The 21,984-nt window shown below is 38.6% G+C and overlaps 1 protein-coding gene and 1 long non-coding RNA gene across 2 annotated transcripts in view; one reads left to right on the forward strand and one right to left on the reverse strand.

The window, feature by feature from the left end:
- Window positions 1-8,454, forward strand: part of LOC143258807 (uncharacterized) — a 16,158-nt gene extending 7,704 nt beyond the window's left edge. The window contains exon 10 of the mRNA XM_076518714.1: window positions 96-8,454. Coding sequence (XP_076374829.1) covers window positions 96-6,879 — 6,784 coding nt within the window. The 3' untranslated portion in view covers window positions 6,880-8,454. The remainder of the gene's footprint in view (window positions 1-95) is intronic.
- Window positions 1-20,039, reverse strand: part of LOC143258808 (uncharacterized) — a 21,631-nt gene extending 1,592 nt beyond the window's left edge. Inside the window, exon 1 of the long non-coding RNA XR_013032680.1 lies at window positions 19,880-20,039. This is a non-coding gene — a long non-coding RNA (uncharacterized LOC143258808). The remainder of the gene's footprint in view (window positions 1-19,879) is intronic.
- Between the last annotated feature and the right edge of the window lie 1,945 nt (window positions 20,040-21,984).

A 21,984-nucleotide genomic window follows, 5' to 3' on the forward strand; every position in this document is an offset into this window, starting at 1 on the left:
AAATTTTATCATCGCAATATACTTGACTAATTATTCAATGTTATGTTACATTTACAATTGGATTACTTTCGGATTCAAGATTAAAATTGATGCAGGTCCGGCCCCCGCTACATGGAACCCCCGATGGGCGAAGAATCAGTAAGGGAACAACATTTCTACCGCGAAGGAAACGCGGAAGTCCTCCGACTGGTGACCAGAGGAGAACTCGACGACTCCGCAACTGGTCATCCCCATCATCGCCACCACGGTCCCACAACACTGATCGTCGACGGGAAAGACATAATCCTGCAGAGATTCATAGAAGATCAAAAAGTCAGGCCGGACCTATCGATGCAAGACGTGGAGGCAGCTCGCATCATGGAGTCCCATCAGCGATCTAAAGAGATATTCCAGCAGCAGCCAGAGATCATCTTGATCCCGGACAGACTGGAACTAGGCCATAGACAGCACATCGAGGAAATAGGACCCACCATTCAGAGACTGGTGATCGATCACGGGGACTACGAGTCGCAGAAGACTGGGAAGGGCTCTCAAATCGGGGAATCCTTGAGGCAGGAGAAGCTGGAGGGCTTGAGCACCGAGGCGATGGGCACTGAGAGGCCTTCGATGCCCAAGGAGCAAGCTAGCAAAACGCAGTACTCTTTCACAGACCTGGAGCTGGCTAGACAGAAAGCACTGCTGGCTCGGTTACTGCTGAAGCGGGACAACCGGCACCTAGATGGCGGGCTACTGGACTCTGCCAGCTACTTGGAGACTCAAAGTCTCCCTGGGCAGGTAGCGATTGCCACTCAGACAGACAGGACAGCAGCAACACAAACGGATCGCCACGTCAGAAGCAGGAGCGACAACGACGAATCGGATGAGGACTCTAGACACCGGAAGAAGCTGAAGTCCAGAAAGAAGTACGGCGACGGAGACTGGAAAAGGACGCGCACCTTGTGGATGAAGTCGCCGATCGATGAGAAGAGCAGTCCTTGCTTCGACAAGCGGCTGAGCATCCTCCAGAAGAAGATGAAGGAGGTGAAGGAGGACAGGAAGACCTCCTTGGAGCCGGACGTGCTGAGAGAGATCTCGGATTCTCTGAACGGCAACGGGACCTCCTACCAACCCGAAGAGGACAAGTCCAAACACCGGAAGTCGGAGCAACCTAGCGTCAGCTACAAAATACTGAACGACACGGAAAACGACTCGTCCTCCTCGATGGAGCTCAGGAAGAAGAAGCAAACTTTCGGCGAGAAAAGCTGCGAAGACCTGAGCGACGACCAGAAGATGAACGGCACCGAATCCTTGTCGTCTCCTGACGTCAAAGTGAAACGGGACAAACGGGCGGAGAAGAGTCCGAAGAAGGAGATGAAGTCGCAGAGCGCGAAGAAGTCGGAGGGCTCGATGAAGCCGAGCTTCAGGATCCTGGAGAAGGAGTTCACCATGCTGACCAAGAAGTTCAGCAAGCTGGGAGAGAAGAAGTTCCAAGAGAGCACCGGCAGTGACAGCACGAGCCAGGAGAAGCCGGAGCCGAAGAAGGAACCGGGGCAGAAAGCCTCGAAGAAGCCTGACGTGGCGAAGCCGAGCGAAACGGCGAAGCCCGAGCAGAAGGTGAAACAGAAGAAGGAGACTGCTATTGCCAAGACCAAGCAGAAGCTGAGGTATCAACAGTCGAACGTTATGAGCACCGGCAGCTCGGAGTTCGACGAGCTTTTCGAGAAGAGCAAGAAGCAGAGCAAGCCTCGGCAGGAAGCTGCGAAGAAGCAAGCCGTTGGCGCGCAGAAAGTGAAGCGTCAAGTGCATGGCAGACTGGAGACCACGAAGCAGGTGGCTGAAGAGGACGTTGAGAAGCGGAAAGAGACGAAGGAGACCTTGAAAGTTGCGAAGGCTACAGTCAGAGCGCCGAAGCTGGCTTCGTTGTCGAAAAAGGATCGCACCGTTGAAGAATCTAGCACGTCGGATCAGATGGATGCTAGGAAGGACAAGCTGAACCTGTCGAGTATGGATAAGAAGAGTAGCTTCGATTCATCAGGGACTAGCAAGTCGATCGTGGAGAAGGTGATTCAGAGGTTCAGCGATGATTTTGTGGATCAGACGAAGGTGGAGAGCACGAAGCAGCAGACTAGTCATCTGGAGAAGGAAGCGAGGGACAGACTTGCTGAGAAAGCTTTTAGTCCTGAGAAGAAGGTGGTAATGAAAAATGGGGCAGTAGTAACGAGACAGTCGACTGAGAAACGGGTAAAGAAGGAGGAAGAGGCAGCTGGGAAAAGGATGACTGAAGATACAGAGAGTTCTCAAGCTCAAGAGGCAAAGAGAGCGTCGAAAATTGCTGATGCGAGTGAGACAAAGCTAAAAGAGACTACCATTGAAGACACGTCTGGTAAAGGCAGAAATGGAGTAGAAGCTGAGAAGTGGACGAAGAAAGAAGAAGACACGGTCGTGAGTAAAATGACAGGGGACTCTGTGATTCTCAAAGATCAGGAATCAATGAAAGAATCCAGGATTGCTGATGTTCACGAAGCGAAAGAGAAACTGAAGGAAGCAGCCATTGCAGCCGAAGTATTTGATAAAGGTATGATGCTGTTGAAAGATGAATCAGTAGAATCGAAACATTCGGTTCAGAAGGACACGAAGGAAGATCACGAGACTGAGGAAAGAATGGTGGGTGACATCGCGACTTTCAAAGATGAGAAATCAATGTCGAAGACTCCTGATCTTCACGAGGCGGAGGAGAAGCTGAAAGAGGCTGCAATTGCAGTTGTGTTTGAGGAAGGTGTGGCGCCGTTTGATGCAGAGTTCCCAGAAAAGCCAAGCGATGGGGAACCTGAAAAGCTAACCGATGTCACGAGCATCGCGGAAGTAAGTAGCAAAGATAGAGTACGAGACGATGAACGGACAAGTGAAGTCAGCGAGAGCAAGGGGATTATAATTCCGGTTGTTACAGATGCGTCGCAAACACACGAAAGCAAGGACGAACCGTCAGAGGAAATGAAGCTGCAAAGTGATGAGAGCACAGTAATGAAGCACGAGGGTGACAGTGATACTGTAGATAAGAGAATTGTTGAAGAAACAGAAGGGGTGGCTGAAGATGTTGGAAAGATTGATGAAGTGTTAGAAGCGTCTAAAGATGAAGAGAAGGTAGATGTAGAAGAAGATACATTGAAGTCAGCGGAACTGGAGATGCAAAGTGATGAGAAATTAGGTTTGGGAACTAAAGAAGATGCTGAAGAGAAGCATGATGCAGAGAAGATGAGAGAGAAGGAACAGATGACGGAAATGCCAACTGTTGGTAAAACTGAGTTGATAGACGCGAGTAAAGGGGTCATGGAAACACACTTTGGATTGTTAGATGACGAAGAGACGAGCGTGAAAGATCATGTAAGTCACGATGCAAAGGAATTTAAAAAAGAGGAATTGATAGAACCTGAAGATGTAGAGAAACATGCAAAAGATATTATAGGTAAAAGCGAAGAAACAGAAAGGAGGGATGAAGTTGAGACTGCAAAAGAGGACTTTAAAATGAAAGATAAAGAAGAAACTTTGGATAAAGAAGAAGAAGAAGGCAAAGAAGAAGTTTCGAAGATTGGAATCGATGACCAATTAACAGTTTCAGACGAAGGGAAAATCTCGGAGGACGAAACGACGGGCCATAAGACAGAGGATCGTCAAGTTGAAAGTGAAAAAGACGCAGCAGAGTCTGCTATTAAAATGGTAGACACTCATTTGACTGATAAAGAAACTGTCTTACCTGATAAGGGAGATGTACCTGATCAGAAGGAGTCTCCCAAAGTTACCGAATCACATGATACCGGTTCGACTGAGAAGGAAACTAAACCTGAAGTTAAAGAAAAGACTGAAGGCGACGAAGAAGAACCTGTTGCACAAGATGAAATCGATGATTACGAGACTACCAAAGAGAAAACAATTTCTCCAAGCAAAGGAGAAGAAACTATTCCTGGTGAGACTAGCAAACATGAAAGTACCGAAGAAGAACGAGCTTTTTTAGAGAAGGCAGCAGCTTCTGATGAAAAGGAAGAAGCTGCTTCAGAAGAGGTCCGGATTGATGAGGTCGGTGAAAAGGAACAGATCATCGCGGATGAGGATAAAGAAAAATACATAAAAGTAGAGAAACCAGATGAAAAACGTGGAGATGAATATGAAACTATTCCTTTAAGGGACAAACCAGAAGTTGATGATGAAGAGAAGGTCAGAGAGGTAAAACCAGCTGCTGATCAAAGTGGTGAAAAAGATGAACATACGGCAGATGTCTCAACAGTTAAATATCAGGAATTGATCAGCGAAGAAAAGAGTGATCTTCCAAAAGGTGCTGATAAAGAGGACGAAGATGCTGCTCTAAAAACGTCCGATGACAAAAGAGCGAGCATAAAACAAGAGGAGGATTCTTCAGAACCTCAACCTGAAGAACAAGTTACCGAAAAATATAGTGTTACAGAAGCACCAATCGCTGTTGAAGAGACTGTGAAAGAAGAAATACCGCAAGGAGAACCACAATTAAAGCATCAGACAAGCAAACCCGAAGGCGTTTTTTTAGAAGTGGTCGAAGCAGTTCACTTGTTAGACCATAAACAAGCGAGTACGAAATTCATCGACCACGAAACAAAATCTATGGCAGCTGAGACACCAGTTCGCACTATCAGTGACACAATGAAAGAAGAAGATGGTACTGCTTCTGGCAGTATAATCGATGGCCACACTGAAGTCCCGTCCACATCGACGGTTGACATCGATAAACCCTTTCATTCGGATGTGCTTAGATCTTTCCAACAGACAGAGGAAGATGACATGAAGAAAGAAGAAAAGAAGGAAACAGACGAGTTCCGTGAACACAGAGATGAAAAAGCTGAAGAAGCAGTTGAGAAGGATTTGAGTGGATCAGATGGGGCAACTACTGAGCCGACTGATTTAAGAAAATCAGAAGAAGATACCAAGGAGAAAGCTTTTACATTGATCGGCGATGTATCAGCAGAGAGAGATGTATCAGACTATGAAAAAGATGCGTTAGATACAAAGCCAGAAAAAGCTAAAGCACTCCAAGAAACCGTGCCTGAAGGACCACCCGAAGAAATATACAGAGAATCCATCGAGAAAAAAGATGAAGAGGAATCTCCAAGTGCAACAAGCAGCGAGTCCCAAACAACTGATCACCAGACAACGTCTGAAGAGGCCAGCAAAGAGAAGTTGCTACTAGAGTCTCCGAAAGATTCTAAGAAGACAACCAAACCCGAAGAGCAGACAGAGCTGGATCGTTTCATCGAGAAGCAAAGTTTCATCGTAGTGGACGAGAGCATCGCGGCATTCTTGGACCAAGAAAGACGAAGACAAGAAACAATGGCTGCTGAAGAACCAGACGAAGAACAGAGAAAAACGGACGAAGAGAAGGATGATACGGCAGAGAGGAAGGGAAGATACGTCGCCGAAGAGTACCCAGAAGTAAGCCTGCCTCTTTTTACCGAAGTAACGCAACAGGACGATTTAGACGACAGTGATTCATCGAGTGATGTTTCCAGGAAGACGACGCTAACCACAAGACCGTATCAGACGCCGAGGCATCGCAGTCGGGAGTCGCTGGAAAGAGAGACCATCCAAGCAATGGAGATCACTGATCGTCAAAGCCTGGACGACGAGGAGGACGCGTTACTGACTATCGAGTTAGTGAGAGACGAGGGTCTTCCAATGTCTCTGATCGGGGCAACGAGGGACGAAGACACCGAGTGCGACGAGGACGCTGCATCTCCCAGTACACAAATGACTGCTAAGCTAGTGGACATGAGGATAGACAAAGAGGAGGCGCAGAAAGGATGCTCGATGTCCGCGTCGGACGAGTCATCTTCCAGCGCAAGAAAGGACAAGTCTCCGATCAAGGAACTGCCACCGGTTCCGAAGAGCGTTAAACCTGGTAGCCCAAAGCCCGAGAGGAAGACGAAAGGAGCAGAGAAGAGAAGGCTTCCAGCCCCGCGAAAAAAGAAGAGTTCTTCCGAAGAGTCCTCCGAGGAGAAAGCTCTGCACTTGCAGGAGCAAATGCTGCAGACTCGCCACCGGCCTCGCAGGAAGTTCGAGAGCGAACAGTCGAAACGTGGTCGGCCAAAGAAGGTGGACGAAGAGCAGCGTCAGAAGCAGCCGGCTGCGAGGCCCAGGGAGAGGAAGGCCAGCGACGAGAAGCACGCGACGCCGTCCAAGGTCCACGAGAAGCACGGTTCCTCGTCCAAGGCCGGCGAGATCGACACGAGCAAGGCGCAGCCGAAGTACATGGCCTGGTACAAGAAGAATCGCGAGGAGATGGAGAAGAGGAGGGCCGAGCTGAAAGCGTCGGACGACGAGAGTCAGCTGCCTAGGTGGCTGAGAAGAAGCATGCGAGTTCAGAGGACGAAAGAGGAGAAGAGGAAGGAGCAAGCCGAGGCGACCTCGTCGCGAGGCAAACGCAGGGTCAAGCCACTGGTGAACGTCGAGTCGGAGCAGCTGAAGGCCATCGTCCGGCAAGGCAGGAGGCTGAGGAAAGCCGAAGGCGGCAAGAACGAGGACCCTCCTGTTCAGATATTCGCGACCTCGCCGCCTGCTGTACCCCCGTCAGATCCCAAGCATCACCTCGTGCAGCATTCCGAGTACAAATACGAGAAACTGCCGGCGCCATTTTATCTTCATCCCCCGCCGGCTCCTCATCCTTCGCCACAACTGTCTCCTGAACACTTCGAAGCTGAACCCGCGCTGGAACATCAACGTGTCGAGGAGGACTTCGACTCTGGGATTGCGATACCACTGCAGGGCGGCGCCAGGTTGAGGCACCAACAGCTTCTAGAGAAGAAGAGCGTTTTTGATATCGCGTACAGCGAGGCTGCGCCTTCGCAGCTTCGGGCTGACAGCACCACTCCTCCTTCTTGAATCCTTGGGCGTTTCGCTGAAGCTGGGACTTCCGATGGAACGTAGAATCACGGTTTCGTTATGGGGATTGATACGGAAGCGGTCATTTTAAGACGTTGAAATTTTTATTTCAGTTGTGGCCATATTACGTATTTATTTAGTTTGCTTCGTTTCAAGATCTACGGTCGCATGTTTCATTTTCTTAATATCAAGCATGAGGCTGCGAAGTTTGAGCGAGACACAGTTCTTACTGATGAGGCTTTCGGATGCAAGCCGTTTCCTTTTGGAAGAGTTATCCCAACGTTTCGCAAGCATTGCAGCTAGCTTCATTAGGAGCAGAGTTCATTTCAGATGATAAATATCGAGTTATAGATTAATAAATAATAATTAAATTAGCATTTAATTAAAGGATATATAATTTGCAAATGATCATAAATTGAAGGATCATTTAAATAATTTCGCAAATAAATTTATTATTTCTTATATGCAGATAGAATGTTATTTTGAATGTTATATTTTATATTAAACTTGATCTGACGATGATCACTTGACGCACAAAACGCAGGGTTGCTGTCTTGAAAGTAGATTTTTGGAATTGTTGAAACCGGTTAGGTGTCACCATAGAATTCTAAATGTAGTATACGGATTTACCGATGACATTAGCGTTTGATTCTCCAATCATTTGCGAGGGAGAAAAGTGTTATGATGTGTACGTGTACTTGGAATTAGCGAAAGCTATGATTCGGCGATATCGTAATTAAATATTACAAATATATCGTATTGCAAACTGCAATATTATCATAACGGAATATTTAAAAGTTCATTTCTTAATCGAACGTATACATAGAGCTATATAACAATAAGAAGCATCGGTATCTTGGGATAAGTTTATTCATCGTACAGGGTGTCTTCGAAATACGGGCTAACAATTGTACATGGAAAAATCATTCGAAAAATGTGGATAACAGTTTTTTGTTCGAGAAAACGTTAATAATTTTTTACAATTGATTTTTGCATGTAGAATCGCCGCTTAATCGATTTTGAAGACACCCCGTACAATTACTGTAGATACCAATAGAAACGTATTTCATTGAAATCGAATAGTAATAGATTATGATTGCAGTTTCATCAAATTATTTCGTCCATAAAAACTGTACACATGTTTAATAGAATCTATTTATATACACTTTGTTCAATTAATTTTGTTACGGATGACGTTGTACGATTTAAGGAAATAGTATAATACTAACAGGCTACTATAGTAATTTATTTCATCGTGTTCCATAGGTCAGGAAATTCGGTTAAAGACGAACTTTACGTGCTGTTACTTTGGGAATACTTTTGTTAATTGTTAACTAGTTTTTCTTACGTGCTAAGAATTAAAATAAGCCATCTTACATGAATTTATGAAAAAATGCGAATCTAGTTAATTTATTCACTGATAAGGGATGACATAGTTTCGAAAACGTTACGACTGCCGTCTGGAAAGGAACGATTAAAAATTATTAATACGACGACCAATTTTTCATTGTGACTGTTAACTCCAGTGCTACGATATTTATAATTATATTGTAAATATATACGTGTAAAATCTGAGACTATACTTCCTTTACCAGATCAACTTTTTCAAACCTTCCTGATATTATTCTTGTCTTTGTTCAATTTACTTTTATATATAAATAAATTATATACTAATATAATAAAATATATAATATTAATATATTATAATAATATAATTATATAATATATATATTATATATGAATTTTCTTGGCAATCTTTATCGTCATTTTCTTTTTTTAACGAATTAATACATATTCATATAATACATATTATGGCACGTGCAAATATTTAAATTGTAAAAAAACATGATTTAACATGATTAACATGATTTCGTTGCATTTTTATCTTCTTTTGACAATGAGTAATCTTTTTCTTGACGAAGGAAACTTTTCTTTCATTCCAATCCTTGTAAAATGATATATGAAAATAAGAATTCTAATAAAAATCCACAATTTATTCATTACAATATTACTGTCATGTTAATAAATGGTATTTTTAATATTTCAAATAATGTTAGCTTATATATATATAAAAGTGATCACAGATGTGCAAATAATTATGAAATAAAATTCCATGTTATTTAAGAGAATATTTCTTATAATGTTATATTAAAAGTGCTCACACACATGGAAATAATTATAAAATACAATAGTATATTATTTAAGTCAATATCCCATATAATGTTATTTCAAAAGTGGTCACTATTATAAAATAAGATAACATGTTATTTCAAATAATATTTCAAATAATATTATTTCAAAAGTGGTCACAGGCATAGAAATAATTATAAAATAAAATACTATGTTATTTCAAATAATATTCCGAATAGTGTCATTTCCCGAGTCTATTACAGAATACCTGTAGAACCGACGCGAAAACGGGTTCCCGTGTCGACCGCTGATTCTCTTCCAGGCTGAGCAATGTAGGCGTATTATACTTTGATCTTTGGTGTATTTACGTGTCACACAGAAGAAACTCAACGATAACTTCTATGACGTGTCACGACGATACGTGACGTTACCGATGCAACTAACCTACCGTAATCAAGACCATAATGGTGCATCAAACATAACCGGAGACTGGTAAATCTTTGGATTGGGAAAACAGGAGTTGCTTGCTGGTTCGCCGACTGCGAATCGCTGACGTGCGAAATGTGCGATAGCAATGGCTGATTCGCGAATCACAATGGCCTCGCGTATACTGATACATTTAATGCTTTTACGAAAATAACGCAGTTTTTTCAGCATACACGAGGATACAAACTGAATATTATAGAAGAATGTAATTGTAATCAATCGTTTCTATTGATATATTACTTAAATAAGTTGAAAATATGTATTGTTCCTTATTTATTAATAATTTTGCAACATTTAATGAGGTATTCTCAGTACGCAAATTGTAAATTATAGAAGAACGTAATTATAGTAAATATCTTTTATTGATATATTAGCTGCAGAACTCAAAAATATATTTTTTTCTTTATTGGCGCTTTTGCAAAATTTAATGCGGATTTTTTAGTATATATGAGGTTGAAAATCTAATATTATAATGGAATATAATTGTGGTAAATTATTTTTAGTAATTTATTAGCTGGAGAATATAAAAGTATGTACTGTTTCTTATTTATTATAAAAATGAATTATCTTAGCTATTAATTTAGACAATTTCAAACTGAAAGATATTTTGAGAGATCGCTACAAATATTATTTTATTTTCATTGGTGAAGAAAAACTTCCAAATGTCTGTTATACAAATAAATTTGTAGATTAGGTTTGCAGTCCATAGAACTATATAAATAATTTATAACAATTTATTGAATACCGAGGTAAATGATAATATTGTAGAATCGCATGAAAAATAAATCGGTATATTAATTTATAATATAATTTGCTTGTAATTGGTTAACGAAAGTTGTCTACCGTATTCTTATTGGACAGAATAAAGAATTGTGGAACTGCAAAAGCATCCGTGCTGCACCTTCTGCGATATAATGAAAATTATAAAATGGTAACTCGCCTCAGCCATTACATGTAACTACAGGGCCGAGACGAGGTACCAATTTTTGTCGATACTCTCCTACTATCGCAGAACCTTATCAACCGGTTATTTTCTGTAAATCGCGTTCGCGAAACTTGCACAACAAACAATTATTCGACACGATATTGAAAACTTTCTGCAAAAGTTTTCATTGATAAAAACATTCGAAACGGAGAACGCAATCCCATCGACAATAAATTTATATAATTCTCTTCGAATTAAATGTGTTAATAAATTGTATTGAGATGAAACAATAAAATTTACAATTTCGCATAATAATCGTTACATGTATATTAAATATTTATAACAATTACGAATTTCCAAGAAAACAATCATTAACTTATGCACGCAGCATATTAATATGCCTGCAGTAATCAACAATGAAATCAAATGAATATTATCGATTTATATTTATAAAATTAATTCAGCAGTCCTTTATAATTATTGCAAAATAAATTATAAACATTCTGTGAAATGTAACGAATGCTGCAATCGCCAATCGCGAGCAAACGTAAGCAACGATGAAACCGAAAGGAACGCTATTCAAGAATTATTATTATTTTATTATTATAACGTAGAATAATATATAAAGACACTCGTGTAACAGAGCTCGAGCATCGTGTTACAATGCCGCGTCCATTTTACAACATTTTTAGTATGTTGCAAATATGCAATAAACAAAATCCGTGGATGTCGGATTTACGACTTGCAGGAATCCACGACGACGATTCGGCAGACGTTCAGACGATCAGCGAGCCAGCCGGCGCCCCATTAAAATGAATAGCTGATGCGATGTATCGGTTTTTAAACAATGGGTAAATGTTAATTGTTGTTAATAAAGAACACACATGTTGCTGATGCAACGGCGAGCAGAGCTGCGGAAGAGGCTGCACCTGTAACACCAGTACACGAAACGCAAACACACCTGGAACCTTTGACCTTTTCATAGACGCTGGGTGCTACCCCTCCCCACGCTGCCACCCCCTTTCCCATTCCCTTTCCCTTCCGCAACGCCCTTTCTCCCGCCCGGCTGCAGTTCGGTGAAAATGTTGCACCGCATGCAACGCTGAACCGTGCAAATCGGATACCACCTCTTGAAGCCGGGAGCATGGGATCCCTTTTGCTACCCTAATGGGACACTTCGAAAAACCGAACGACCTATGCAGAATGATCACCGAAGGGCTTGTATGTCGAACGATTCGGTTTAAGAATGTGCACCGCGAGTGCATTTTTGTTAGTTCGCTGGAACCCAAGGAACCCTGTTAGGAAACTTGTACTTTGTTGGAATGATTTAGAATTAGAGTAATGAGTTGCGAAAAGGGCTTGTTGTAAAAGGGTGGTTTAATATATCGATATTAATAATTATTAAAAGTGAACTTCTTATCTGAATTGTAGATAAATGTTATTTGAAGTGTAAAGCTATTTTATATTACAGAGTTTGGAATTATTATATGTATAAACATTCGATAAATATATACAATATGTATATAAAAATAATATAATATATATAAATATATATATTTATATTGAATATAAATATTCGACTTACATATATAAATATTGAAAATAAATATTCGAGTTATACAAATATTGAATATAAATATTGGAGTTATATAAATATTCGAATTATATAAATATCAAATTATATAAATACTGAATATAAATATTCAAATTATATAAATAGTGAAAATAAGTATTCAAGTTATAAAGACATTGAATAGTAAGAATCTAAATTACTTAAAAATCACATGACCATATATATATATATATAAATAGTAAGTAATATATATAAAGTAAAGTAAAGTAAGTAAAGTAAGTAATATATATATATATATATAATTTTTAAATTTGTACGCACTGTGTGTACTGTTTTTAATGATACCTTTCCTACTTGTATTCTAATATGTAATTTATCTATTATATTGACTGAATAATAGTTTATAATATTGTAATTTAAGCTACGTATTATTATATATATATATGTATATAAGTATAAATAATATAATAATAATAAAATATATAATAATTACAATATAACAAATGTAACTATAAACATGAAACAAAATAATAATATGTAAATTACCATATATTTTATGATACAAATATAAATCATCATTAACAACAACACACAGTACAAATTCCAAAATAATAAATCACAAATCTATACATTCAATAAAATATATAAATTACAGCACGTATTATAACCCAAATATAAAGTATCTTTAAAAACAGTACACAAAAATTTACAATAATATAAAAAGAATTGTTGATACTGACTGGGGCACAGGAAGCTCAGATTCGCTCCTGGTTCACACGAACACACGCTCACACAGAGAAATTAATGCACTGTCGCGAAAGCAAATATAGCTGGCAGTTTTCGCAGTGCAAAATCCGCAGGGATAGAAAGGTTGGCCCGGCGCATCAATAGCCATCAATCATCCCGAAATTTCGGCAACGCGCTGGACAACACGGGCGGCAGGGTACTATCACAAAAGTAGAGTTCTCCGGGACCAGGGTGACGATGGCGAAGGGAGCAAGGGGCCAGGGAGACGGGACCAGGAGGAACCCGTTCGATATCACCGAAAACGCGGGCCAACCGAGTTATGCCTGGATTCCGGCACATGGGCCACGTTGTTGCGGGCATGCTATGCTGTGATGCTCGAACTCGAGGATGTGCGTGAGCCTCACAAGTATGGAAGCAGACATTTGAAATCACATTATCTCAAATAGTATATTACAATTAACAACTCGAAATTAAAATTAACAGATAAGATTGATGTATCGATCATGTAACGTGTTATTTTATTTTATAATTTTATTTCAGAAAAGCAAACATAACGGTTCTCAGCAAAATTTCGACGGAAAGAATTATTAACAGGAACTCGTCTATTGTTCAACTCGTTTAGGAATCACGCATGATTTTAAAAAAATATCGGGTTTTATGGTTTTAATTGTAAATAACAATTATAATATATGGAAATTTTTTTTTTCGTACCAACAACAATTATATTATAGGGAAAATTGTTTTCCTCGCCAGTAATCATTAGTGATGAAGGGAATTTTTTTTCCATACCAATAACTATTACATATTACTGAAGGAAAGTTTCTTTTTTCCTTACTATTAAACATTATTTAAGGAAATTGAATTTCGGTGGCTAATAAAAATGACAAAAAAGAAGAAATATCGCTTAGACAGAAATAATTGTTCAAATGATTTAACTTTGGTCATTTCATAAGGATCATGGAATTAGATGTGTCTTCACCCGACGATGATTTTCAAGATATTAGAGATCCTAAAATGATTAAAGCATATACAGAAATCGAAATCTATAAAGGGAGATCAATTAAAGGCACTTAAGTGTGCTAATAAGAATTAAGAATTTCAAACAACACTCGAGGAATACAGCAGTAAGATAAGTTTCTTGATAGATAAAGAGATAAGCAAGTACGCGTCGATAATGTCAATAAAGAATTGAAGCAATAAATGTAGACTCATCTGCATTGAGTGTCACAGCTGTAGAATAAAGTAAAACCTTGACACTGAAATTAGTAAACCGGTCAAGATGACTGTTTTTTTTTCATTTTTTCTCTTTTACAGTTACTGATATAAAAATATTTTCATAAGAAAATTGTTAAGAATCTTTATCCAAGGAAATTATTAGAGAATGTAAATCGTTATGCGACATATATTATATTATATTATAATTTACCGATTTTTTTCTCATTTTCTTATCTTATCTTTCTTATTGCCATATACATAATTCATTATAGTGCGATGATAACGCATGTCCGTTATTATAGAAAATCTGTTATAATTATATAAACAAGTTTATAAAATGTAAGAAAACGTACATATTACCACGGTTAACACTTCGATTACCGTATCACCCATGGTGATACGTGGGTCGTGGGATGATTTATTCGGGTTTAAAAATTAATTGCTACGCTAATCTGTCATAATTTCTTAACTTTATTAATATTCGCAGAACGTAAGAATATTAAAAGAGTGACTGATGTTACACAGCTCTTCTTTGCAATTTTACTTTGTTTAAATAAGGTACTTTAGTTCTATAACATTTTTTTAATTAGTTACTTTAGAAAAGTTAATAATTGAATAATACGCCCAATATGTATAACATAATCCTTTCTTAGAATAGCTTGTGTAATATTAAACACATTTCTATGTACTTCACATTCCATACAATATTAAAAACATTGATGAAACACAATTTTACGAGCTTCTTCGTATCTACGCAAGTGCATATTTGTCATGAATCGGTACGGGAGAAAGAAAAGAGAAGGTCATTCCACATGAAAAATCCGCATATGCAGACTATACATGTGCAAGAATATGCCAACTGTATGCAATGTACGATTGTCCGTGTGGCATTGTCCTAGCTGCATCAGGCACCACGTGTTCACAGACACACATACAAGCACTCAGTTGTGAGCGGCAGTGCATAAAATCGATGCGGGTAGTGGGAACACGAAAGGGGGGGTTGGCGCGTTAGAGGGGGGAGAAAGAGAGGATGCCATCCGCCTACAACCAAATAAGGAGCCCGCGCTTCCACCAGGAACATATACAGCACAAGGAGCACCGCTTCCACCAACTGGTTTTCCTGAACTCCTGCTACCAAGGCCACGTGTTCTGTCGAGGCGTACTGTCCCGCTGACGGCGACGCGGCCACGCGCGCGCGCGATCAGCCTTCACGCTGATCATGCCAGCCTGCTGCTTGTAAGTTGAGATCAGAATGCACGTGGTCACCCGTCCGGAATCTTGACGTACGGCTAAGTCGACTTATCTGAATTCTGAATGACACAGCTATCCGAACAAGATATCGATAACTTGAGGCTAGTTTTTCTTCCGTATTCACTATGATAATTGCGATGGTTTTCAATTTACGTCGACACCCCCCAAGGTGTTTTAATATCTTTCTTTCTTTCTTTCTTTATTTATTTTTTTCGTTACCAGGTTTGGACTCGTAAAGTTTAGCTTCAAAACTTTGGAGTCATGTCGACGCACAGTCGACAAAATACCGAAAAATGTCATGTTAGAAAATTGATGGAACTTCCTTTTTTTCTTCTTTCGGAATGTTTACTGAGAAGAACTACGCCAGTAGATAATTCAAATGAATTATTATGATGAATGAAATGAATTATTATTATCATCATTAAATAATGACGATACAAGCATAGAGATTAATATTATATTTCTATGCCGCTTATTATTAGTTGACTTTAATGGACCAGAACTAATAATATCAGACAAGATCAGACTTGAAATTTGTATGATATTTGGCAGAGATACTTATTTCACGCATATTTAGTTGCGCGTGCATTAATACATTTTTATTTCATTTCATGTAATCTTTAGAATATCGGTATTAATTTATGGTTCGAGACTATTGCTTTTATTGACATAATGTTTTTCTAAACATATCAAATATGCTTTCAACAAATTGATATCTTTTTGTTAACCTATGATTGTTATTAACGAAATTTATTCGATGAATTCTCTGTTTTGATAGAAAAAACCAATGCCCTAACGTTCTCTGATAACTGTCTCTGATAACAACACTCGACCGGATCAAAGATTGACGTCAATTATTTCCAAGCCATACGTGCTCAGATTTTTCTCTCTGTATTTAGTACAAAAGAAGTCTACTGTTACCAGAAAGTGGTAACATTTTTATACTAACACAGACTTCGCTTTTTTTTATACGAACACAGAGAACTCATTGAATATATTTTGTTAACGAAAATAATGTTTCAATTTATTTATATACTTAAACCTCGATACTTGTGCAACCATAGTTTCGATCCGTATAAATTAATATTGATATTCTAAGAATTATGTTAATTGAAATAAAAATGTATAAATGTACGTGTAACGAAATACGTGCGAATTTAAACATACGTGATATAATTCACGTAATTCACATAACAGTATAACAATGTATTGCGATACCAAATAATCGCAGGATATCTTTTGCCGGTTTTGAGATATGCTAATTTAAAGTTTTTTTTGTGCAAGTAATGAATAAAACGTTGGACATTGATGCAAGAACAAAAATCTACCTTTAGTAAATATAAAAACAGAGTACAATTACCTTCTGGTGTGCATCTTCCATTGTACAGAATTTTAATAAATTCAAAATAAATATTAATCTCGAACAGTAAAACTTAAGATTATTATTGCTTTTTTCGATAGGTATACAAGAAATATTGAAAACTCTTCGAAATGTGCGTAGAATAAAACGTACACTTCGATACTTGTCGTAAGAAACTGACTTTATTTCACGGCACTGCAGGAAGCTCTTTACGGGATGAATCTTCAGCAGCGACTGACTTCGGAATCCTGAAAAGAAAACTGGGATCGCTCGTATCTCTCTGGACTGCTATGGTTAGACCCTACAGTCCGAGCTTCCGAGCCTTGAGACCGAACACTGACACATTGTATACTTTCCTATCTTGGTTTACGAGTTAGTTCTGAGAACATTGATCTGTTTTTGCTCTCGAACAATAAGCCCGTTATGTCGGTTACGTATCGACAATCCAATAAAAACAAATGAAGAGTACATAAAAATTAATGACATTATTATCGTATAATTGTATATTATACATAATATTATATTGCATATTATACATAATTGTACATATAATTGTATATTATACATAACAATAATATTATACATAAGAATTATTCATATACATATTATTGCATAATTCTATTACGCATATAAAACTGATTGATATATGATTATTCATACAATTGCCGTCCTAATAAGCATGTTTCTGGGAAGAAATACAGGGTTCCCCGGAAAGAATCGTCCGATTTGAAAAATTTATATTTTAAAAAATTACACACAGAGAATTATAATTCACACACGAATATAACGGGAAAATGTGTGAGTTTTTGTTTACAAGTGTTCGATTTGACTTCCTTTCGTTACACGTATGATATCATTGCGATATGAAAGTTCTTGCCAAACACGGTGTAATGTATTTCTGGTAATTGTTTGTACAGCATCGCAAATGCGTTTCTTCAGTTCATTTACACTTGCAGGTAAAGGTGGTACAAAGACAAGATCTTTCACAAATCCCCAATGGAAGAAGTCGCATGGGGTTAGGTCGGGTGATCTCGGAGGCCAACTGTGTAGAACCATATTATCGGATGAACCGCGACCAATCCAACGGTTTGGTACATGAGAAAAAAATAATAAAAAGTAAAACTCGCACGTTTTCCCGTTATATTCGTGTTTGAATCGTAATTTTCTGTGTGTAATTTTTTAAAATATAAATTTTTGAAATCGCATGATTCTTTCCGGGGAACCCTGTATATCTCGTATCGCGATGGGACACGCCTAAGTGAATTTCGCCGATGTAGTCCGTGCACTGTCCACGCATGGAACGCGTCAACGGCATTGTAGGCAGAGATTTCCCGGCACCGGTCCCGCCATGTTTCAATTGCCCGACGTGTAAGAGGGGAGTAGACAATAATATACAGTTATGTTTGGTCTTTTTCATAATTCCTGCGGCGATATGATCGCCTGGTGGCAAATCCGCGGCTCGCGGAATCCTTGCGGTGACATTACGCGTCGTTCACGAACGGATCCGCGGTTACCGTCGCCGAAGATGCGTGGAAAAAGGCGAGGACTGGTCTTCGGCCGCGATTATGTTCCGATACACGCGTACGGTATCGTTGACACTCGCCAAGACTCCTCACCTGCCCATCAAAAGACGTAAAGTCATCCACATTGGCCAATCGGGGAGCCGGCTAGCATGTAACGAAAAGAGTAACGTCGACGGGCGCGAGGAGGGCGAAGCGCCACCCGGTCGGCCGCGGTCGAGGCATTATTCTTCGTAGATCATGTTCGCCTGGTAGTTACTTGGCGAAATGTGGACGCCTTTCGGGACTGTTTTTCTTGGCACCAGAAGTGTACCCCGGGTGCGTCCAATTATCTGGAAGGGCATGTCGACGGACAGGAGTAGAAGCTTGCTAGACGATGTACAGGGTGTACCAAGAAAAGTGCGAGGCCTTGGACGAGCTGGTTCCCGAGGTGATTTCAAGCAATTCTTTCCTTTGCGAGAATGTTTTACGCGGCTCCGATAACGAGTTATTAACGAAAAACACTGACCAATCGGAGAGCTCGAATTCTGGCGCTATGGCGTGCTACGCATAGCGGAGTGGTGGATTCGTACCGACCACGAGTCATGTACAAGTTTACGATTAATATGAAATTACTGTATTCGAATAAGTAATAATTATACTAGTAATAACTATACTATTATAATATATTATATTATGTAATTAATGTACACTTTATCGTTAATAACTCCTTAACCACTTAAATGAAACTGACGAGTCGCAAACTCGCCCGCAAACATTTTTTGTATCGAACTTGAATATGACGGGCGACACCTGCTGCATATTTAAATGTTTCAAAATCATCTAAATTCCTTCTAATTGTTAAAAAAACATTATTATGATACATTTATACATTCCTTGTTTTTTTTTCTATCTTTGTGTCATTATAGTTTGTGATGTTGCCTCCTTTTAACCAGTGGCTGGTCATTATTTTGGTAAAAAATTATTTAAATAACGAATCGGATAAAAGATACTTTATCTTCATTCATTGTTCGAACATTCGAATAAGAAAAGAATTTTTATTCGACGAGTGTCGAATAAATAATTTCATTCGACGAGAATTTATCCGATAAGTAAACTTACTTCTTTATTCGAAGTGTCGAACAAAATTTTCGAATAACTTTTGCTACCTCGAATAAACGTATGCTTAGCAATAATAAATAATACAGTGTAAGTAGATGGAGAATCAAGCATTATTGACAATTTTAACTTTTACATTTTTAATACAAATAATATTTTTAATGCGAATAAACTGTAGAGATTATACTGATGAAAATGAGTCCAAACACGACATCATTCGGGCTATCTTCAATAATGCAATGTTTATCATAATATTACGTATCAATAAAAAATGCTCGACTACACTCGAGCTTGGACTCATTTTCCTCGGGAAAAGCTCCACAATTCATTCGTAATTCGCGTTTATTCAAGCTGGCAAAAGTTATTCGAAGATTTGTTCGAAGCCTTCGAATAAAGATGAAGGTATGGATAAATGCGCTTCGAATAAAAAAAGGACCTTTATTCGTCGAACGAAATTATTTATTCGATGCTCGTCGAATAAAAATATTTTGTCTATTCGAACGACCAACGTAATTACGCCTTAATCCAACTCGAAACGGTCCGTCGCTTCCGGTAAAGCGCGGTTCGACGGAGGGCGAGAAGCGCCTCGCCGCCGAATAAAGAGAGACGACACAAAAAGTGATTCGTTCTCATGCTAAATTTTCCGAGCCACCTTACAAAAGGAAAACCATAAAAAATCACAAAGAGCGACTTACCATTCTAACGGTAGATGTACAGCCTGGTCGCAATCCGCAGAACACGCTCACTAACCTAAAACGCAATTGTAGTATCGTTGTTCGCGATTAGAGATGTTCGGTATGCGACTTGAGGTCACTCGGCAGTGATTTGTGGCAGTTTTCGACAGCGATCGCTCTGCCTTTCCGTATCCCCACTCTACTCTATACATATTAGGTCTTAGCCCAATGGGACTGTCGCGCGCTAAACTCAAGTTGCAGGACCGTCTCAAGGATAATTACGAGCCACAGGTCGTATCCGATTTTCATCCCTGATCTTACATTAAAAAATTGTTGTTCACAATAATTTCAATTATGTTAAGAATTTTTTTCTTGATCTCATTGTAACTTAATATAAGATATTTTTCTATTTTTATTTAATATCAGCACTACTTTATTGATCTGTTCTACTACAAATGAAATAATGTCTACACATTCATATAAATATATTAAATGCGAATAGCAATATGTTAGTTTTATTTTGTGATAACTTAAATTGCTTGCACACGCATGTTTCTTTGAAAATAAATTGCAAGGCAAGGGGTTAACAAAGTCGTAGATGACATTTTTGCTAAGGAAAACGTTTCTTCTGTCTCAATTCTGAGACAACCTGAATATATTCTAGAATTCTTATCAATTTTTTAGTGCCAAATAATGGTAACAAATTGTACAGTTAGCATTAGAATGCTTCTGCCACTAGCATGTTCGCGTTCGTATGTATTTTAAAAGCGACTCTTCTAATAATTCATTCAAGCCATACCAAAAATGCTTCACATCTTTTATTCTACATAAATTGAAATAGTAGTATGTGGTTAGAAATTTCTATGCAAATGCAATGAATGTATTCTGTTGCAATCTGGTGCTTGTCGGCAGGAACACGCAGCTATGATCCTACCATAAATTAAGCGAAAGTGAAGTAATGTCAAAACCTTTGGTTTCTTTAAAAAATAAGCTGTCACTAACATGTAAACAGAAAATTGTGTTTTGTTCGCTTATATCATTTTTCACGTATCTACTTCATTTCATAGAAACATATTCCTCTAGAGCCCCGTATACTAAACTATTGGGAGAGAATACTGAAATTTCATATTGATTACTGACTTGTACATAACTCGAGCTCGGCGCGAAGCTAACACTACATCAGGCTCAGCGTACATTCTCCTGTTAGAATTCGTTAATTATATTAGCGTTCTGATTGGCCCGAATTTTTCGTCAATAACTCGTTAACGAAGCCGCTATAAACTTTTTTGCTAAGGGAAAAATTACTTGAAAAGGACTTCGGGGATCATACCTTTCAAGGCCTTACACCTTTTCTGAGACACTCTGTATGAATCGTGGAGGGTCTAGAAGAAATCTACCGTACCTAAACCTCTAGTCGACAAGTTGGTTTTCATTTTTAACCGTTGAAGACATGTTTTAGGGTAAATCACATGTTTTTATTAATCTTTAACTGCGGGCATCCAAATTTGTGACAACAATACAAACACGGAGTCTGTTAAACTCTCACTAAAATATATTGTTTATAATTAATTTTTACATAGAAATTAAATAGAACATGTGTTGCACAATTTTATTGGAAAATACTCCAAAGTTACACACAAAAAACTTACACAGGGAAGGTAACACATTAATAAGCAATAATATTTACAGTAAAGTCTGTCAGACTTTTACTGTAAGACTTTTACACACAGGACGATTACTCCTTATGACAGATGCATTTAGGATTGCAGAAAAGCTATCATAATTAATTTTATCATTCCGAACGCATATAACTAAATTGCGGATTTTATGCATTTATGACAAAAATGGGTAAGAAAAATACAGAGCATTGAAGACACGAGAAGAATTTACGAATATATTGTTATATTAAGATCAGTGCTTCCTGCACTGTGTTGGTGATAGCAATAATATCACAGACGAGATGGCGGTCAGCGTGTAAAACTTCGACAAGTTTAGAAAATGAAAAATAAAAGTCTGTATAAGAAAACTTTAATCTCGTACAAAAATCAGTGACTGTATTTACACGTAACTTTTGGTATTCGCGTTTATTTAAAATACGTCGATGTAACGATGAGCATGAGTAGTCG

The sequence above is a fragment of the Megalopta genalis genome, chromosome 2 (assembly GCF_051020955.1).
Source record: "Megalopta genalis isolate 19385.01 chromosome 2, iyMegGena1_principal, whole genome shotgun sequence".
Taxonomy (NCBI): Eukaryota; Metazoa; Arthropoda; class Insecta; order Hymenoptera; family Halictidae; genus Megalopta; species Megalopta genalis.